This window comes from Rana temporaria, chromosome 5, assembly GCF_905171775.1.
Source record: "Rana temporaria chromosome 5, aRanTem1.1, whole genome shotgun sequence".
In the NCBI taxonomy this organism is placed as follows: domain Eukaryota; kingdom Metazoa; phylum Chordata; class Amphibia; order Anura; family Ranidae; genus Rana; species Rana temporaria.
In genome coordinates this window covers 323,157,669-323,176,753 of record NC_053493.1, presented here as the reverse complement: position 1 = coordinate 323,176,753, position 19,085 = coordinate 323,157,669, and the positions used below count along the sequence as shown (strand labels likewise).

Below are 19,085 nucleotides of genomic sequence, written 5' to 3'. Positions count from 1 at the left end.
GTCCTGTTAATAAATAGCCTTTATTTATTAGCATAGGGTGTGTTTATCCTTCTTGTCCACTAGATGGCAAGCTTAGGGCGATATGGTGCTATTTATGACCACCTTATGTTTTTACATTTTGCCCGCCTACTGCTGCGTGAGTTCTTTAGTTATGGCCTGCCTTGCGAGGTGTTGCCTTGGTGTAACCTATGGCCGTGTCTGGATTTGTGCGCCTCTGTGTCCCTGTTGTTGGGATTGAGCTTGGCCGTGATCCACGGCGACATTGTGTGTTCCGATGTTTCGTCGAAAGTTGGGACCTGTTTATGCGACGCTTTAATGATACGGCGCGTTCCGATGACGTCATACGTTGGACGCGGAAACGTGGGCTATTAAAGGCAGACGCAGCTGCAATAGCGTTGTGTTGCCTCGTGTACACCCTGGGACACAGACGTGTGCGTTACATGCTGCCCTGTGGTAAGTGCTATTATCCATGTCTCCTTAGGTATATTTATCTATGCTTCCTGTGGTCATAAGTGGGGCTCCCTTTATAATATCCTTATTGCTTTATTCATAGGCCACTATTTTGACTGCAATATTGCTGTCTACAGACGGCGCTGTTGGCTAAAGCGTCCTTGAGTTGGATTTATATGCTGTGCTTGTCTGCCACTGTCTGCTGTCCCAGTAAACCTGAGACCACTCCAACTAGGTAAATCTAGACCCCCTTCCCTGCTCATCCCCATGTCCCATTGTAAAAGTGGCTGTCAACAATAGGCCACTAATTTATCTCCTTTCTTCCTCTATGACCATAGTTTATTTGAGCTGTATATCTTGGTTGGGGTGTCCAGCCCCTGAACCCACGGACCATTGGTTTGACCCTTATTGGCTACCTAAAAGGTGACTATTGCGGTATAAGAGTATAACTGCCATATTTCATCAGTGTCTTTGTATTAGACAAGTTTGGTCTACTTTTTCTTTTCTCTTTAATTTTCACTCTGCGCTGTCTTTCTCTCTTGTATATCTGGTTATGTGTTTCCACGCATTTACAATAGTGAATACCATGCAATAAGGGGCTTATTTAGTGTTTTTTATATATATATATTTTTTTTTATATTTATACCTCTTAAATCAGATCCCTGGCTTTTTGAAAAATGTCTATCAAAATTCATCGCTGACTTTGCTGTCTTCTATTTGTGTCATATATGCCTCATGGATGTTTCCGTTGAAGGACCATTTGTCATGTAAATATACATCGAGATACTCATCTTTTTAATTTGATTTGTTCTTATATGTATATGTTATTAACCCTTCACACTGTATCATTACAGATAAATTCTGTTTTTCTGCTAAACTTGCATTCCTCGTCTTCGTCCTGAAGAAGCCCCGCGGCGAAACGTGCGTTGGCGACTTCTGAGGAATATACAGTGGTCAATCTTTTTGTAAAAATTAATTTGTATTATTGTTTATGTATTTATATGTTATTAAATATAATTTTTTTTAAACATACTTCCTTGGCCTGAAAGTCTGACCATCAATGTCCACTTGCTAGATATTGTTTCTTTTCAAATACTACTACAGATGTGGCCCATGTGAGTGCTATCCATATGTTTCTTCCTTTTTTTTCTCCCCCTTTTCCCTCATCTATTCTTCTTCTCCCTGCTTCCTTTTTCTTCCCTCCCCTTTTTTCCTCTTTTCCCCTCCTTCTCTTTTTTTGAATCACTGTTCTCTACATATTGCTTCTTTTTCACATATTTTACTTTAGACTTGTGCAGGGTAAACCACGATGGCCAATGATCTTCAGGGCTTTTAAACCAAAGTTGCACCCTAAAGAATCAGAATGGCCTGCAGTGCAGGCAGGCTGAATTATAACATATTGTAACTGGTTTTTCTTTTGCCCCTTGTGCAGAATGTCACTTTGTGACCTGGCTGGATCTGAGCGCTGCAATAAAACACTAACTGTTGGAGACAGATTGAAAGAAGCAGGAAACATAAATAATTCTCTGCTCATCCTTGGAAAATGTATTGCAGCTCTGAAACACAGTCAGAACCCCAAGTAAGTTCATGATGCCTTGTGGCAGCATCAAGAAATGTTAAGATGTTTCTATTTTGGCATTGAAAGCTTGCTTAAAGTAAATGCCAAGCCCCCCCCCACACCCTGTCCCACAAAGAATGCATTTACCACCTGAGGTCAGGCTAGTTTCCAAGTTCCTTCTTCCTGGCAACCCAGGTTGTGTGGCCCCCACCGCCTGGTTTTAAGCTATTCTGCTTGATGACTTTGCTTGGGATCAGCTACAACCAAACAACCAACATGTCTGTTGCCAGCACTGATTAACTTGTAGCCTGACTAGGTTAGTTTAATAAAGTGTAGCACCCTGCCGTAGGTTCGTTAAATTAAGTTTTTGGATCTGTTGTGGTCATGTTTGCTGGTGGTTTGCTCTGGCCAGCCTCTTTAAGAAGATTCCAGAAATAAAGTAGGAAGGTCAGCTACTGAGATTACTATTTTTCAGACCTCAGCCAATCCCTAGAAGGTATGGCTGGGGAGAAGATGAATGTTTTGGAAGGGGTTAAGATCTCTCCCTCTCCCGGGCTCCCCCCCCCCCCGGCAGCAATCAATTGGATGCTTTCCCCAGTGACCCAGGAAACCATAGAGGAACTGTTCCTCTTGAAATCCCCTCCAACTGCAGTGTCACTGTGGAAGAGCACTAACTGCAGTGGAGAAAGTAGACTGCACCTGCCTACACGGGATACAGAAGAGCCACTGCAGTTAGGCCTCAGCAGAATGCTATGGCTGAGCTCCTGAAGGGAGCTGGACTTAAAACTTGCTAGAGGACACTACCTGGGCTAGAGTAGAAACTTTTCTCAAGTGTTGCAGGGGAGCTGGTTGGGGGCTGCCCCTGGACATTGATTAGGACCTTTCGCCTATATTTCCAGATATGTGCTTTGAGCGTGAGGCACCAGAGGTTGCTACAAAGACTGACTTCCCATATAGAGTCTCAGGGTAATTGGCTATCCCCTCTTTATTCAGAATACTATATGGTCCAGTACTGTTGAAACAGGATTTTTTTTACAGAATCTCCAACACCTGCATGTGTTTTGTACACCCTGCACCCTCATCCCTCCTCCCTGCCTATGTTCAAGATATGCAGCTTCAAATGACACCCCCTAGACTTGGCCTGAATTTTGTCAGTGTGCTTCTGGGTCTGGCAGCTTCTGAATAAGTAAGGGTTATTTACAGCGGCCCCTTCAGGCAGTTGGTGCTACAAAAAAAAAAATTCTATCTATAGTGATTCAGTGCCCAAAGACTGCATTCTCTGAATTTTTATTTTTTTCCTTCCACACCTTTTAGAAAAGCAAGCTATGTTCCCTTCAGGGAAAGCAAGCTAACGCGGCTATTCCAACCCTTCTTTTCTGGTAAGGGGAAGGCTTGTATGATTGTCAACATCAATCAGTGTGCCTCTACATATGACGAAACCTTACATGTTATGAAGTTTTCTGCTGTTGCTAAACAAGTAAGTATTGGAGTGGAATTTGAGTAAGAATAGAACTGTTTTTTTTTTGTTTATCAGCTATGGTTTGACCTAAACTATACAAGGCAATTTTTTTTTAATAGAGTAGAGAGGGATTAGAACACCTGTCTGGTTCTATTGCGGTCTGTGCCCCTGTTGGGGAGATTCGCCCTCTGTCCTGTTTACCATTATTTAAAGTAAAAGTCCAAGTTTTGGGTCATCCCTAGAAAAGATATTTCCTTTTTCACTACTTGTTTTGGCAATGGGACAGGAAGTGAAGGAAAATCTTTGCAATAGGACACAGATGGTCGAAATAAACCTCATGGGTTATAATCCTCCCCCATTCGATCTAAAATGAAGAAAAACATTGTGCCTGTAGTTCTTCTTTAAGATACATGGGACTAATATGATCAAATTATTGACGGTGTAAATTGGACTAAATTTTTTTTGCCTCCTTACCCTGCAGATGCAACTTCACAGGGCAAACCGAGGTACTTCTAATTCAAGTTGCATGCCATGAGCTTTCAACCTGTACCCTGTTTTAATTGCTAAAGCAAATTAATATTTCAACTGACTTGTGCAATATGGTTCTGCTGGGTAAACCAAGCATTACCATTTAGAAAGAAATAGTGGGTTGGTCGCCTGTGAGGTCTTGCAACTGGCATTAATATCCTATTAAACTTTTTCAGCAATGTTACCAAAGTAGTTGAAAAGGGAGGGGGGGGGAGAGTATGCTTCTCTCATACGTGCCATACGCTCCTCCCCAGCTTCTAAATGTTGCATTACAGTGGATCTAAATTGGTCTTCCCCTGGACTGCAGATACTGTGCGTATATATATATATATTTTTTTTATTTTCTCAGCATTTTGCAACTCGAGGACAGTGTTGGCCATTATAAAACATTTCTGTTTTAAAGGTTGTCCAGATAATTCAGCCCAGAAGTTTTGATTTCATTGCGCCGAGAATAATTGGAAAAGATGGCAAAATCATCACAGCGATTGATTGTGATATATCTATTGAAGACCTTCTTTCTGAAGATGAGGATGAAGAGATGGACGTGACTGTTATGAGTCCAGAGGTAAATGCTTGGGTCTAACAAGCCATTTCATGCCAGACCACTTGGTTATATAGTCTGGCTAAAAAAAACACAAGTCATCCGTTCAACCAATAAGGGGGGGATTGACAATCCTATATAAACAATCCCATACCCACAGTTGATCCAGAGGAAGGCCAAACAACTCCCAACAAAGCATGATTCAATTTGCTCCAGCAGGGGAAAAAAATTCCTTCCTGATCCCCCAAGATGCAATCTGATCTTCCCTGGATCAAAGTTACCTATTTGTATCTGTTTATATTGCATACATTTACAAAAGAATCCAGACCTTTTTAAAGCAATCTACCGAGCTGGACAGAACCAGCTCTTGAGGTTTTCCTAGCTTACTGTGAAGAAGCCTTTCTGTATTTGAAAATGAAATTGTTTCCTCCAGATGTAAAGAGTGCCCCCTTGTCCTTAGTGATTTTGTGCCCCCTTGTCCTTAGTGATTTTGTGCCCCCTTGTCCTTAGTGATTTTGTGCCCCCTTGTCCTTAGTGATTTTGTGGCGGACCTTCAGTAATTCTTTAATCTTTCCATCTATTAAATCTTCTGTCCTGATTTTAACTTTGGATAGTAAACTTTTTTTCTGCCAGTAAATACCTTTTTATACAGCCCACTTCCTGTTTCTTGTCTGGTCATTAGCCTGGGCTTATGACATGTACAGCTCCCTTACTCTTGTGAGTTTGCCAGGAAGGGAGGGCGGATGAATAGGGCCAATGAAGGTGTGCCTCTGTAAATCCAGGAAGTGAACAGGCAGCAGCTTCAACTGCCCACAGCTAAAAATGGATGCAGGCAGACTTGGTGAAGGGAGATTTCTGCAGCATATTTGGCAAGTAGAGAATCAGTATATATAAAATATGCAGAGTGATTGGAGGGAAGCTTCAGAATGGCAAAGGTGTCTTCATTACAAATTATGTGCCCAGACTGCAGTTCCTCTTTAAAGTAAATAAAACACCAAGCTCGCTATATGGACCACTTATGTATTTTACATGTTACGAATATTATACCTTGAGGGAGTCATAGTACAGTCTCAAAACTACTGGTACAGTTCCGACTTAAACTGTAAATAAGGAAGCGCTTTATGTGCTGAACAAACTGACAAATGATCGCTTTTTGACAACGATATGGAATAACTTATGTAAAATACCATGGCATTCTCCAAACTGAAACATTGATCACCTTCATTTAACAAGTCATCTCAATGCTTTTTAATTTTCTTCTAGCATTGACTTCCTTTACAGCTTTCTGGATTTTCTTGCATAACATCTTGAGCTACAAAGAAAGTCAATACTGGAAGTATTCTTTCTGGCTGTATAATGGCCAGCAGCAGTTGGTCATTTATGGATACCACTCTGATCAAGGTCTAACTGTAGAATATTCTCAGTCTTAGTCCGGTCTTCTGCCTATCCATGTTTCATATTGGTTAAGGCCTTACTGTGTTGGTTCTTGGCACACTATTTTTATATCTAGTGGTACACATTCTCCCTCATACTCAAATCAAATATGATTGAAATTGGTAAACAAAATCTGATTTTTGTCTAACTGATGGGAGTTAAACTGTTGGCATTTAATTTTGTTTTGTGATGTTATGACTGTTTAATGCCCAATAGGATCTTTTGCGAAAGATTGAAGAGTTGAAGGAAAAGCTCATGAATGAAAGACAAAACAAACTGCTTTTGGAGCTGCAGATCAGAAAGGAGATGGGGGAAGCCATGTATCAGCAGATGGTTCATCTTGATGAGACTTGGAGGTATTTGATCCAAATGTGAATTTGAAAGGGAAAAATCTGAGCAGATTTTAAAATTTTAGAAAAGGGGTTTTCTCCTAATGTAGCTGTAAATTTAGTATGGTTTCTGAACATCCTGGAATGAGCGGTTTATACTTGCCCCGATTTGTATAACTTATTACAGTATGCCAAGTAAAAAAAGACCCCAATATACACAAGGCTGTATAACCCTGTAAATGTAATTTTTGTTTAATCGTGTGTGTGTGTGTGTGTGTGTGTGTGTGTGTGTGTGTGTTTTTTTTTTTGTGACTGGGGTATTTTATGTTGGTACTGCTTTCAAATAGTAAAAGGCTTGAAGACTTTAAAGAAACAACCGAGGAGCAACTAGAAAGCAGACTAGAAATGTACCAGAAAGCCATAAAGAATCATGCATACCGTCAAGCAATGGAAGACTTGGAGGAGAATTATGTGCCATACGAAGAGTTCCAGGTTGAACAGGAGAAAGTAGAGGTCGGTGCATCATTTTCCTGCTTTCTTGATCTAAATCTGTACAGTCTGGGGTTGGGATCAGATTAGCACACAATTGTGAATTTTTAAGTAAACACCACTTTACCATATCCATAAGCATTCCAAGGTAGACTGCCTCTCAAAATTTTTAATTTTTGTTTGTAAATTAACCCTTTGTATCCATTTGGAGATGTTGTAATGTCATGGGAGTGTAAAAACTATTAGTTAACAGGAAATGTTCATGGAGGCAGAGTCTTGGGCCTGTGTTTATGCACTTCAAGTGGGTTTTGCATTCCCTTACAAATTTGAGTATGCAAAACCTGCTTGAAAACATGTCAAGAGATGGTCAAATGCAAGTCATATGCATCTGTCAATTTAATTCTCAATGATCTCAGAAAGTTCCTCAAACTGGTGCTACCGACACAAGCCCAAAACCCTTTGGCAGAGCCATGGTTTCTGCAATCTCCATATGGCATAATGTGACATTCTTAAACAAAGTTGATTTTGCTTCAAAGGCTTTATATCTAAGATTACATTATCCCTACAGGATAGGGATCGAAGAATAGAAGAACTTGAGATTGCACTTGGTCTAAAAAAAACGTCTGACGAAGCCATTACAGGTACATACTCTTTCTTTTTGAGAGGGATCTAAATCTGGATATATTAACCTAAAACCAATTGTACTTTTTTTTTTTTTTGTATTGTTGTAGCGTTGCCTAATCAACTCCAAATCCTTGACTTTGTCTTTCTCTGCACCTCATAAATCCTTCATCTTGTGACCTGATGGGAGTTGTGCAACCTGCTTTGAGGTCTCATACCTGAGACTGGCATGCATACAATTTTGCACCGTCATTTTCATTGTTTCAAATTAGACTCTGGGTTGGAACAGGAGTGCTGGTGTCCAGCCAGGCAATAACATTTTCAGAAGGATTCTAGTAATGACCGCCTATATTATGTCGGGCTTCCTTAAAAGTACCTCTATCACGGGAAATTATGTAGCTTGTGTAGCGCCTGTGTACTCATCCGTACAGGTGCTATGTTAAATTTAGTAGGATGAGAGACTTATTTGCTCTCATCCATGTTGATTTATTTAAATTTGGCTGTCACCAGTCCTGAAATGTCCTGTGGGTCATTCTGTGCTCCAGAGATGCATTTCCATCTCTGGATGGCAGGTGGCGCCAGAGGGGTCCGGGCGGAGCCGCTTCTCCCCAGCAGCCAATTAGAGGAGTTTTCCCTCGCGGAGCATGCTGGGGAGGGGTATTTCTGTGGCGGAGGCCATTGCTAGGGGTTCTTTGCGGGTTCCAGGTGCGGCACCCACCTCTAGGGTGTGCACACATCACCGGCCCCGGCGATATGGCCTACCGGGCCGCACATGCTACGTGGAGGTCCTGGGCCCTCATGGCCTGGAGCAACTGATGCTGCTAAGGGGCCCCGGTGACTTACTGGGTCCCCCATCTCCTTTGAGAAGATCCCAAGCGAGTTGTGCTGTTCGGTGGGGGATCGGTCTGATGAAAACCTGGAGGCAGGTGCACAGCCAAGCAACTAGAATTTGTAGGAGAAAAGCTCAGAAATGGCTGCCTCCATGATTCTCACGCGATGGGGTCCCTTTAAGGGTACAATTTTTTTTTTCTCATTGCATTTACAATTGATGGCCACATAGCAAATCTGAACTTTTTTTCCCCCCTCCCTTTTAACTTGTCCTTGAACTGAAACTTTGACTTTGAACTCAAAACTGTCCGATTTGTTTTCCAGACAAAAATCTTGCAACGTTAAAGTGCACCAATACTCTTCGTAAATGCTTGCTTCTTCCACCGTATCTAGTGCACTGAGCAAAACCATGCTAGTCCTTTTCTTTAAAAATCTGTGCTGTCTGTCATCCTTATTTCTTTAGATTATAATTGGGTATGTGCTGAGTTGGAAGCATGACCTTGCACATAGGGGACGCTACATACTTGTACTATATTGGCCTCTCATTAAACCTTTGATTTTGCACAATGGAAAGTGTGTGTGTGTGTGTGTAAGTATTTAAGGAGGGGATTGGTACAGTGCCACGTTCAACCATTTCCTGGGGGGGGGGGGGTGGAGGAATTCTCAGATATGCCCTTTCATAAACCCAGAGTAATATTTTTTGCATGAAATTTTTATTTATTTTTTTAGTTGGCGTTTTTTTTTTTTTTTTTTTTTTAATAAACTCTGGTAGGAGGAGTGGATTGCACTTTAGATGACTAGTTTAATGTTGTTGGTTGTCCTTCAGAAAAGGATTCCATGTCCGGAGCCGTTGAAGCATTAACCAAACGTGGCCAAGAAAAAGCCAAGGTAAAATATCCATTCTCCATTAACTCCATAAGTGGTGAGCTAAGTAACTTTGAGATGGGTTATACTGGACAACAAAGATTTTAAACACTTTTTGGTGCATCTTCTAGATTTTTGTCGTTTTTTAACCATTGTATAAAAAAAATCCTCCCTTTGTAATACCTTTTTAGCTATGCTGCACACTTGAAAGAAACCTTAAACATGGAATTGTTACAGTACATCCAGTACACAAAGTACAGCTACAATAGCTCTGCTGCTTGTAATGCAGCTCGGATATACCAAGTATTACATATGCGAATGCAACAGCCATGCAAGAGTCTTACTACAATAAAAAGAAATGGCCACTCCAAAATAATTTTGGTTCCACAATAGAAAAACGTTGTACACAAACTACTTGCTCATCTGACCAAGATATTTTTTCCCTTGCCTCACATAAGAGACTAATGAAAAAATTCAGGAAAGCAATGAAAAGGGTGAAGGATTATGGTATTTATTTTTTTGGGCAGATGTTTCCAAGAATAATTGATGCAAAGGAGCTCTTTTGGAGCATTTTTAGTGGCAGCGCTGGTGGTTGTTGACACCTTTTGGACTATTCTGGGATAAATCTGTTCTTCCCACTGCACCCCTTAGCCCCTCATCCTTTTGCCAAACCCTGTTCTGATAAAAGTCCTCATGTTAGCTCATTGCTTGATTTACTCTAAAATTTACACTATCCCTAGGTGGTCTACCTTTCCAGGTTCTTAAAAACTACTTGGCTGCAGTCTTGGTTGACCATTCATTGGTGTTTCTCCCAAACCACCAATCCTGCCTTTGCCTTGGAGGTTGTGCTGCTTGGCTCCTACTCCAAACGAACTCCAAAGTAATCTAGTGTTTTTATGGTTTTCGCTCTAATCTAAAAATTACTTTCTATGAAAACTACTCTCCAGGTGTGGAGGGAAGTGAGTGTTAAAGTTGGAACAGTGATCACCTGGTCACATATACTCCCGTGGGGAACCCCAAATGCATTTTTTTTCTCCTTGTATTCTGAGCCAGGTATGGCATAACGTTGCGGGATATCATGCGGGGGGGGGGGGGTCTGCTTACCTTTGACAGGCTGAGATCTTTGTACCATCTGTCCAATTAGATGTTCTTTTAGATTCTTCCAACTACAGCATGCTGCCCGGGCCAACTTCCCACATCCTATGACTCGCTTTCTATGATAATTTGATCATTAGGACACAGCTGTCTGAAAGTTTCTGAAGAGGAAAAACACCAATTTTTTTTTTCTCTCGCAAGATACCAGATTGTACGTTTTTCATTTTAATCCGTACAGTTTTTGTCTGAAAATACAAATGCATTACATCACTTCCGACTTTTTTTTTTTTGTAGTAGCTTTATTTTTATATATTTTTCAATCGTGATTGCGACATGGCGGACACTTTTGACACTATTGTGGGAACATTGTTTATACAGCGATCAGTGCTAGAAAAATGCACTGATTACTGTAAATGACACTGGCAGGGAAGGGGCGATGAAGGGGTTGTGTCCTAGGGAGTTATTCTAACTGGGGGGGGGGCTGGGCTACAAGTGACACGACAGTGATCATTGCTCCTGATGACAGGGAGCTGTAGATCACTGTCCTGTCGCTAGGCAGAACAGGGAAATTGTTTTCATCTGCGTCTCCCTGTTCTGCAGCTCCGTGACACGATTGCGGGCACCCGGTACAGGTACATTGCTTTGCGCAGTCGTGCCACTCTGTCTACGTATATCGGCGTTAGCTGGTCGGCAAGTGGTTAAGAGCTATGGGCGGAAGTAAAATTTTGACATTGCTTCAGCCCTGCAATTATATGGAGATGGGTGGGGGCCCTATTCCTCTCGCTTGTCTCCAAGCCAGGGAGCAGATGCAATTGCCTCCGCCACTGCCAGCAGCTTCAGTATGCGGCGGGAGGGGGGCGCCTCTCCCGCCGCCGATAAAAGTGGCAAATCCGACGCAGAGACCACTTATCTTTAAGTCGACTGCACACTAAAGAGCATACTGGGGTTATGGTAGCTAGCTGCTGCCGTATTGACAAAGGAAAATCGGCAGCAACGCACTTGGCCCTGTTGAACTTGCAGGATGTCAAACATTATGCAAATAAAATACATTAGTCCTTGTAAATTAACTTTAATATTTCTCTATTCCTACGTGATGGTTATTCTGAAATTCTACTTGTGATCAGTTTGAAGGGCTCTGATTCCCAAAAAATATCAGGCAGAAAAACTTTTGAGAAAATGTTTTCCAGTGTTTGTTCTTTGTTCTTTGTTTTTCTACACGTGTGCGTGTGTGTGTGTGTGTGTGTGTGTGTGTGTGTGTTATGTATGTAGCCTGTCTAATGATAAAAATTCCTCCTTTTGACAGACCATTCTTGGTCTGAAGTTGCAATTACAGAATAATAAAGATGAAACTGGTTTACGCATGAGAAGACTGGCTGAAGAAAATGACATGTTAAAACAGCACCTGAAAGTTAAGGTAAACTACTGTAAACATTCAACATGGGGGGGGGGAATGTTGGAATTAAACCAACACACTATTTTAAACGCACAAGTTGTTTGTGTAGGGACACTGCCCAATGCTGTTGTCACTAACTACATTTTAATGTGTGTTGGCATGTTCTTACGAACAATGTGAAAATTCTTTGTACATTTGTTAACTAGACAAATGTAATTCAAACGTACTTCAAAATTGAATTCCTTTTTCCAATTAAAATTTGGAATGAAATCCACTTATACTGTTAACTTGTTCGTTCAAGCAAAAAATGTCATCCTGTTCCTTCAAATTTTCTCATCACTGTGGTCAAAACAAACCTCAAATTGACACAACAAATGATTAGAAAATTGAACAAATGTTTTAAAATGAGAAATTTTGAACAAAAGTCTACTCTATGGCCGGCTTAAGTATATTTGACTGAACCAATATGGTGAAAAATGGGAAATGGCAAATACTTGAAGCTGGACCCCTAGTGTCGGTGTCCGCGGCACAAAAATGATCGCACCTGTTTATTTTACATAGGGTGTACAGGCGGTCCCTGGGTTACAAACAAGATGGGGTCTGTAGGTTTGTCAATTTGAATCTGTAAGTCGGAACAGGTAAAAACAAATTTAAATGTAGCTCCAACCAAAAAACAATTTTTTAAGCTTTTTGGATAGCATAGGGAAGGGTTAACCCACCTGTAACGTTTGTTTTGCTGTATGTGTCCCTGTTCAGAAGATTTTACTTCACTTTCTATCCCAATGACAATTGGATTTTGAAAATGTTGGGTTGTTGAGGAAACAAGCCTTGGTGATAAAGCACCAGTAGAGGTACCTTTCCCCATGGTAACTTATAGGAAAGAATTTCCCTTCCTGGGGATAGATTTCCTCTCACTTCCTGTTGTCTCCCTTTGTAAGTTGGATGTTTGTGAGTAGGGGACCGCCTGTACCTGAGGTCTTGTTCAGAGCTATGATTTGGGAGATGTTAAATGTTGGGCATCTTTACAGAGTTCTTTCCTCCTGAATTCTTCTGGGCAGGCTGTGTATTTAGTGTGTCTTCATTTGAGCCTTGCCTCAGCCTGGTGCATGTGTCAGGGCCCAGGGCCTAGGGACCTAAGTTACATGTTGGCGAGGATAACTGGAGAATGTTGAGCCAGAAGAGCTGGGTAGAGTTGTCTGGACATGGGACAAGAAGGATTTATTGCCCGCAGGTCAAGTTATCTGAGGGACAAGGAGTGCATTGATATGAGAGAGAGAGAGAGATACACTACAGCTTGAGGAACTGACTGTTCCCTTTAGGGTCATGGATCTGCCTGGCTGCCCTGCTCTCAGTCAGTAATTACCAAGAGGCTGGTCTTGAAGAGCCTACTGCTATTGCTACTTAAAGCGGGAGTTCACCCATTTATTAAATTTTTTTTTTTTCTTCCCCTAGATTCCTGCTCGTTCGGTCTAGGGGAATCGGCTATTTGTATTAAAATATGAGCAGTACTTACCCGTTTTCGAGCTGCATCTTCTTCCGTCGCTTCCGGGTATGGGTCTTCGGGAGCGGGCGTTCCTTCTTGATTGACAGGCTTCCGAGAGGCTTCCGACGGTCGCATCCATCGCGTCACTCGTAGCCGAAAGAAGCCGAACGTCGGTGCGGCTCTATACTGCGCCTGCGCACCGACGTTCGGCTTCTTTCGGAAAATCGTGACGCGATGGATGCGACCGTCGGAATCCTCTCGGAAGACTGTCAATCAAGAAGGAACGCCCATTCCCGCAGCCCATACCCGGAAGCGACGGAGAGGATGCATCTCGTAAACGGGTAAGTACTGCACATATTTTAAAACAAATAGCCGATTCCCCTAGAGAAAACGAGCAGGAATCTAAGGGGAAAAAGTGCCCTCTAAGGGTGAACCCCCGCTTTAAGAGTACCTGTCCTTGCTTTGGATGACCTACAGCCCTAAACCCGCTCTCCTAAAGAATGGAGTTTTGCACTAAAAGGTAAAGACTTTAGTGACTGGGATCCAACTTTATTTTGTTCTAGCCAGACACCAAGAACCAGAGCCCAGGTTTTAGATTTGGCCCACCAAGTCACTTGGAGGGCTTTAGTCTGACACTCAGCGGTAAGGAGGCATTACAAATGTTTACAATTTTGTAGATTAAAAATTTACAAATGGTGTCCCTACATACCCCAAGATTGACGGCTCCCAACATTTGTATTAAGCAATTAACTTTGATCCTAAATATAACAGTCAAGATATTACCAGACTATCTTCAGCGATGTTGCATTGCTGTATAACTTTGAGAAAATTAGTGCTAGATTAATAGCTAAAAATATCAAACTACAGCTGTATTCCCAAACAAGTGCAGAATGAGTAGGTTTACAAATGGGGGTTATTTAAGAAAGGCAAGTGCAAACTACACTTGAAATTGCACTGAAAGTGCCGTTGCTGTAAATCTGAGGGGTAGATTTGAAATGAGGAGAAGCTCTGCGGATTTTATCAAATCCTGTGCAAGCTAAAATGCTGGTTTTTATTTTCCTTGCATGTCCCCCCGCAGATCTACATCGACTGCACGTCAAAGTGCACTTTGCACTACAAGTGCAAAGTGGTTTTGCCTTTTATAAATGACCCCCAATGACTTTCACTGTAGTAAAAGACTTTGTGGGTAAATTGCCTTAACCAAGCTTGATAACCCAACCCTTTTAGGCAGAATACGTAGAGGTTGCCAGTCCTTGCCTAGGGGGGCCATGTAACAACCAATCTACAACCTGTAGTAAAGTAAGGCTGGGTTCACACTATTGCAAATTGGTTTCACCACATCCAATTTGCATGTCGCTCCTTACCGGCTCTCTATGGAGCCAGCTCTCACATCTCCAGAGCAGCTCCGGTGTGAATTGCACAGGAGTCCTGCGTGCCTTCTGGTCCATTTCCGGTCCGAATTCAGCCCAAAATTGGAACTGAAATGGGACCTGAAACTGAGAACAGCCTAAATTGTCCGCGGACCAGTTTCAGCAGACATGTTCGGTCGTGTGTATGGGGCCTAAGGCTGCGCTATATACCATGATTTGTGATGCTGGGGCTGTATACTCGGTGCTGTGACGCTGAGCTGTATACTCCTGACATTGAGTGGAAGCAAGTGGAATACAGGGGACGGAGCGGTGGATTCTATAAGGGGTGTGGCTTATGAGAAGTGGGAGGGACCAAATGTGGAAGGGCGGGGTATTGCGCCCCCCCATCCTAAAACTTCACCAGCCGCCACTGGTACCTAGTAACCAGTTATAACTGGTCATAAATCTCACTGACTTAACTAATGTACTAAAATCTGTCTGCTCCGAGTTACTGCAGTGTAAACCATATTCTGGAAAATGGGGTGTGTTTCACACAAGATTATTTTATTACTATTATACAAATGTGTTAATCTTCCATCTAGTTCCAGACTATAATAACAGAAGGGAACCCTTCCTTGCATTTTGCAGGAACAGGAGGTGCGAGGTCTCCAGAACCTGGCAGAACGAGCCATTCAGCTAGAGGCTTCTGTGACAGATCTTCAGATCCAGCTGGATGAAAGCAGGAAGCTTGTGTCAGATGTATGTGAACCAAAGCCCAAGAAGGGCCTGTTTTCTAATCTTAGAAATACCATGAGCGGCACGCCAAAAAAGACTAAACCGTTGGAAAAAACAGGGGAAACCACAGGCCTAGCCAGGAAAAAACCCTTGTCTCATAAATGACAAAAGCAGACACTCTTCACTTTGGAGTATTTATTTAGCGTATACTTGTTGCTTGTGTTTTTGTTCCTATTTATGTAAATAAAACAATGTTTTTACAATTTTGTATGTATATCACAATTTTAATGGCTTGTCCTAAGTGTCTAAAATTTTCCATTGAGATGGCAGTTGGATGGTTTGAGATGCTGTCGATAACACCAACATGGGTCTCTATTGTCCGTTCAGAATAGGTGGTCACATCTCGACAATTGAAGTGTGCTGACAAAGGATGGAAGCAAAACTCAATTTAATTCACCAAGTAGATCCTAAGAGCTTAAGGGCAAGGTATCTCGTGATAGAAAAATGAAAGAAAACCAAACCATAAAAAAAGCAAAGCTGGGGTTGGGGGGAAGAGAGGAAGGAGTGCCGAAACATTCCACAACTCGAGCAGTGACACAAACACGAAGGTGTAAACAGTCGCTGTGGGTCTAATCAGGGCATGTCTTTAAGATGCCTCAACTCTCATATTTTGTATTGGGCCTCTAACTTGTCATAAAGACTAGCCATCAATTTTTCTATAAGTTTTACATTAGACATGTGCAAAACGAGAACATTTTGTTTCAATTCGTTATTTACATTGGTTTAGTAAACTTGTATAGTTTTTGGAATTCATTTTGTTTGAATAAAAACAAATATTTTCCAAAATTTGAATTGACATAATTTTTAATGCAATTCTATGCAATTTTTTTTTCTGTTCTAGTCAATTCTATTTTTTCTATTTGGATATTGGGTAATGGTTATGAAATTGTATTTATTTATATATACCGTATTTTCCGGCGTATAAGACGACTTTTTGGATGCAAAAAAATGCATCCAAAGTCGGGGGTCATCTTATACGCCGGGTACGGTCTCCGTGCAGCTGCGATCGTCATAATTTCAAAGCTGCGCGCCGTCTTCTCAGCACGTCCTCGCTGTCCTGTGATTGGCGGAACAGAAATCTTCCCAGCAGCGCCTCTGTTCTGTTTTCCGCCTATCACGGATGCCTTCTCATCCTCGGACGAGATGAGAAGGCATCCGTGATTGGCGGAACATAGAACAGAGGCGCTACTGGGAAAATGTGTGTTCTGCCAATCACAGGACACGCTGAGAAGACGGCGCGCGGCTTTGAAATCATGGACGCTCGCAGCAGACGGAGACTGTCACCGGCCTGCAAAACGTGAGTGATGGCACAGTGGGGGGGAAAGTGGGGGCATGCAATGTGATGGCACTGTGGGGGAATGCAATGTGATGGCACTGTGGGGCATGCAATGTGATGGCACTGTGGGGGCATGCAATGTGATGGCACTGTGGGGGCATGCAATGTGATGGCACTGTGGGGGCAAGTAATGTGATGGCACTGTGGGGGCATGTGATGGCACAGTGGGGGCATGTAATGGCACAGTGGGGGCATGTAATGGCACAGTGGGGGCATGTAATGGCACAGTGGGGCTTGAAAAAAAGGGGGTAGTCTTATACAGTGAGTATATCCCAAAACCAAAATTTTTCCTGGAAAATTAGGGGGTCGTCTTATACGCCGGAAAAAAACGGTATATATATAATTTTCTATTATATTCTGTTTTATTTTCTACCTCGCTCTGTTTTTACTCTTTTTCTATTCTAGTTTGTGTTATTCTCTCCAGAAATTTCAAAAACTATTCGAATTTTACATTTCACCCAAAATTTTGTTTTGAATTTGTTTAAATTATTATATTATAATTTGGATACATCTGAAACATGTTTCAATTTGAAAACAAAAAAGCACATGTCTATTCTACAGCTTTCATTCTAGCATACAGAGTGTCTGAGGAAGGCAGGGTAGTTTTTCTTCAGTTGATTGCTATGAGGTACATCGCTGCTGTGAGCACACGTAACAACTTTTTATAGGGTTTTGCAAAATTTGCAGAGGACAAGCCCAAAAGGAAAAATTTGGGGGGTAAACTGGATCCAAAGATGCATCAACAAATGCTGTAGTAAGTGATAGGAAAGTGGGGTTACCCCTTTGTTCTGGGTGGTCTGGTCTGATATGGGAATAAGTGGGTAAGAGCCTTTATTTTCCTATCACTTACTACAGCATTCTTTGATGCATCTGCATCTTTTGATCCAGTTTACCCCCCAAATTTTTCCTTTTGGGCTTGTCCTCTGCAAATTTTGCATACAAATAACAGTAAGTTTTGGACTTTCTCTGGTTTCTGTGCCAAAATCGAATGTGCGTGTTTGTTGTTTTTTTTTTTTTTTCTTTTCTCTCCCAGTGGGTTCGCTGGGTATGAGCTGCCAGTGGTGTGGTTTTTCATGCAGCTGTAATTGTTAAAACTTAATTCTTATGGCATGAATCCTTTTGCCAGGTCATCTCCAGTTTGGGCAGGCAACTTTGAGGAAGTTACCAGGTGAACATTTGTGGGTTTCCAAGGCTGCAGTTTGTCTACAGCATAACCCATGACTTGAAAGCTAAAATTTGTTTTTTTTTCTGGGTATTGCATGTTTTGCTTTCACCACAGCAATGTTTAATTTCTCCAAAATTCAGGCATTTGTAACTTTTTATTGCCGGATTTTTTAAATGTTTTTTTTTTTTTTTTTTATCTGGATTTTTATGATCCTCAACATTTTCTTAATAAATCGAGCAAGTGTTTTAAGGATAACACACTATCTGGAGTACTCCTTTCTCTTCCCCCTGCACGCCGGGTTTGTGTCTGAGAGTGGGCTCTATAGTCTATCAGAGGCAAGGATCCTCTCTTTACAACATGGAGGACTGGCAAGGGAGCTGCGTGATACTCACATCTGTGATTTACCAAGACCCCGCAGAGGGCTGTATCTGCAGGCATGAATGACCTTGCATTACAGGAGGTTCATATTTTCTGGTAAGGGTGTCCATCTTTTTTTTGGTGTATCCCTCAAGGAGTGATCTTCCCTCTATCACCCTCCTCGCAATTTGTTTTTTCTATCTATGTTTTGGACTTGACATTCTTGTTTTTTGGACTTCTTTTTCCTCTTTATTTCAGTTTTGTGTGCACGGATTCACATTTTTTGCACTTTATTATTTGTGATTACCCATGTATTGCATCATCTAATAAGCTTGGTATTTTTATATTTTCACATGTTTTGATGCATTGTTTTGTATTGGCGCAACTTTTCTTTTTTTATATTTATTTTACGTGAGTATCACAGCTTTTCTTAATTTTTTTTTTTTTTTCACTATATCCACTTTTAGCGCAGTGTATATACCCCCTCCCTTTTTTATTTACAGAATGCTTGTCACATGACTTTTAGATTGCTGCTGAAAGGTTTTTGGAACATCAAATCAACCCCCCCATGCAAAGCACAAAGTGGCACTGATCCAAACGGCTTGAAAGAAAAAACCTTGTCAAACCAAAAATATAATGTTTGGTAGACTAGACTTTTTTTGCTGACTCACAAGTCTGTTGCCTCAATCTAAAAAAAAACAAAAAAAAAAACATGGTCCTTCAACTTCTGCTTCTGTTTCCAAGCTCCCATTTCTGAGCATGGGTGAAAATATTGCCCTGAATTTAGGTCGCTGCTAGAGGGAGTGGCAATAGATCACACATTTTATTTTCCTCAACCGTGGAAGCCAGGGCCTCTGAGGCCAGACTGGCAAATGCCATAATCTTCTCCTGCTGGCTCTTCTGGAATACCCTAAAAAATAGGGTTACTGGAAGAAAGAGGTAGACTAATGCATTGGGGGCAAGGGTCATGATTTCTAGAAAAGAACACTGATGGTAGTTGAGGTTGTAAAC

At 41.6% G+C, this 19,085-nt stretch overlaps 1 protein-coding gene across 2 annotated transcripts in view; it reads left to right on the top strand.

The window, feature by feature from the left end:
- The window catches only part of LOC120941008 (kinesin-like protein KIF20A), a 57,885-nt gene extending 42,466 nt beyond the window's left edge, over window positions 1-15,419 (top strand). For both annotated transcript variants that reach the window (XM_040354225.1, XM_040354226.1), the window contains exons 11-19: window positions 1,883-2,029; window positions 3,323-3,485; window positions 4,399-4,560; window positions 6,187-6,326; window positions 6,647-6,812; window positions 7,357-7,429; window positions 9,064-9,125; window positions 11,500-11,610; window positions 15,070-15,419. In XM_040354225.1, the coding sequence (XP_040210159.1) occupies window positions 1,883-2,029; window positions 3,323-3,485; window positions 4,399-4,560; window positions 6,187-6,326; window positions 6,647-6,812; window positions 7,357-7,429; window positions 9,064-9,125; window positions 11,500-11,610; window positions 15,070-15,321 (1,276 nt within the window). In that variant the 3' untranslated portion in view covers window positions 15,322-15,419. The remainder of the gene's footprint in view (window positions 1-1,882; window positions 2,030-3,322; window positions 3,486-4,398; window positions 4,561-6,186; window positions 6,327-6,646; window positions 6,813-7,356; window positions 7,430-9,063; window positions 9,126-11,499; window positions 11,611-15,069) is intronic.
- The last annotated feature ends 3,666 nt before the right edge of the window (window positions 15,420-19,085 follow it).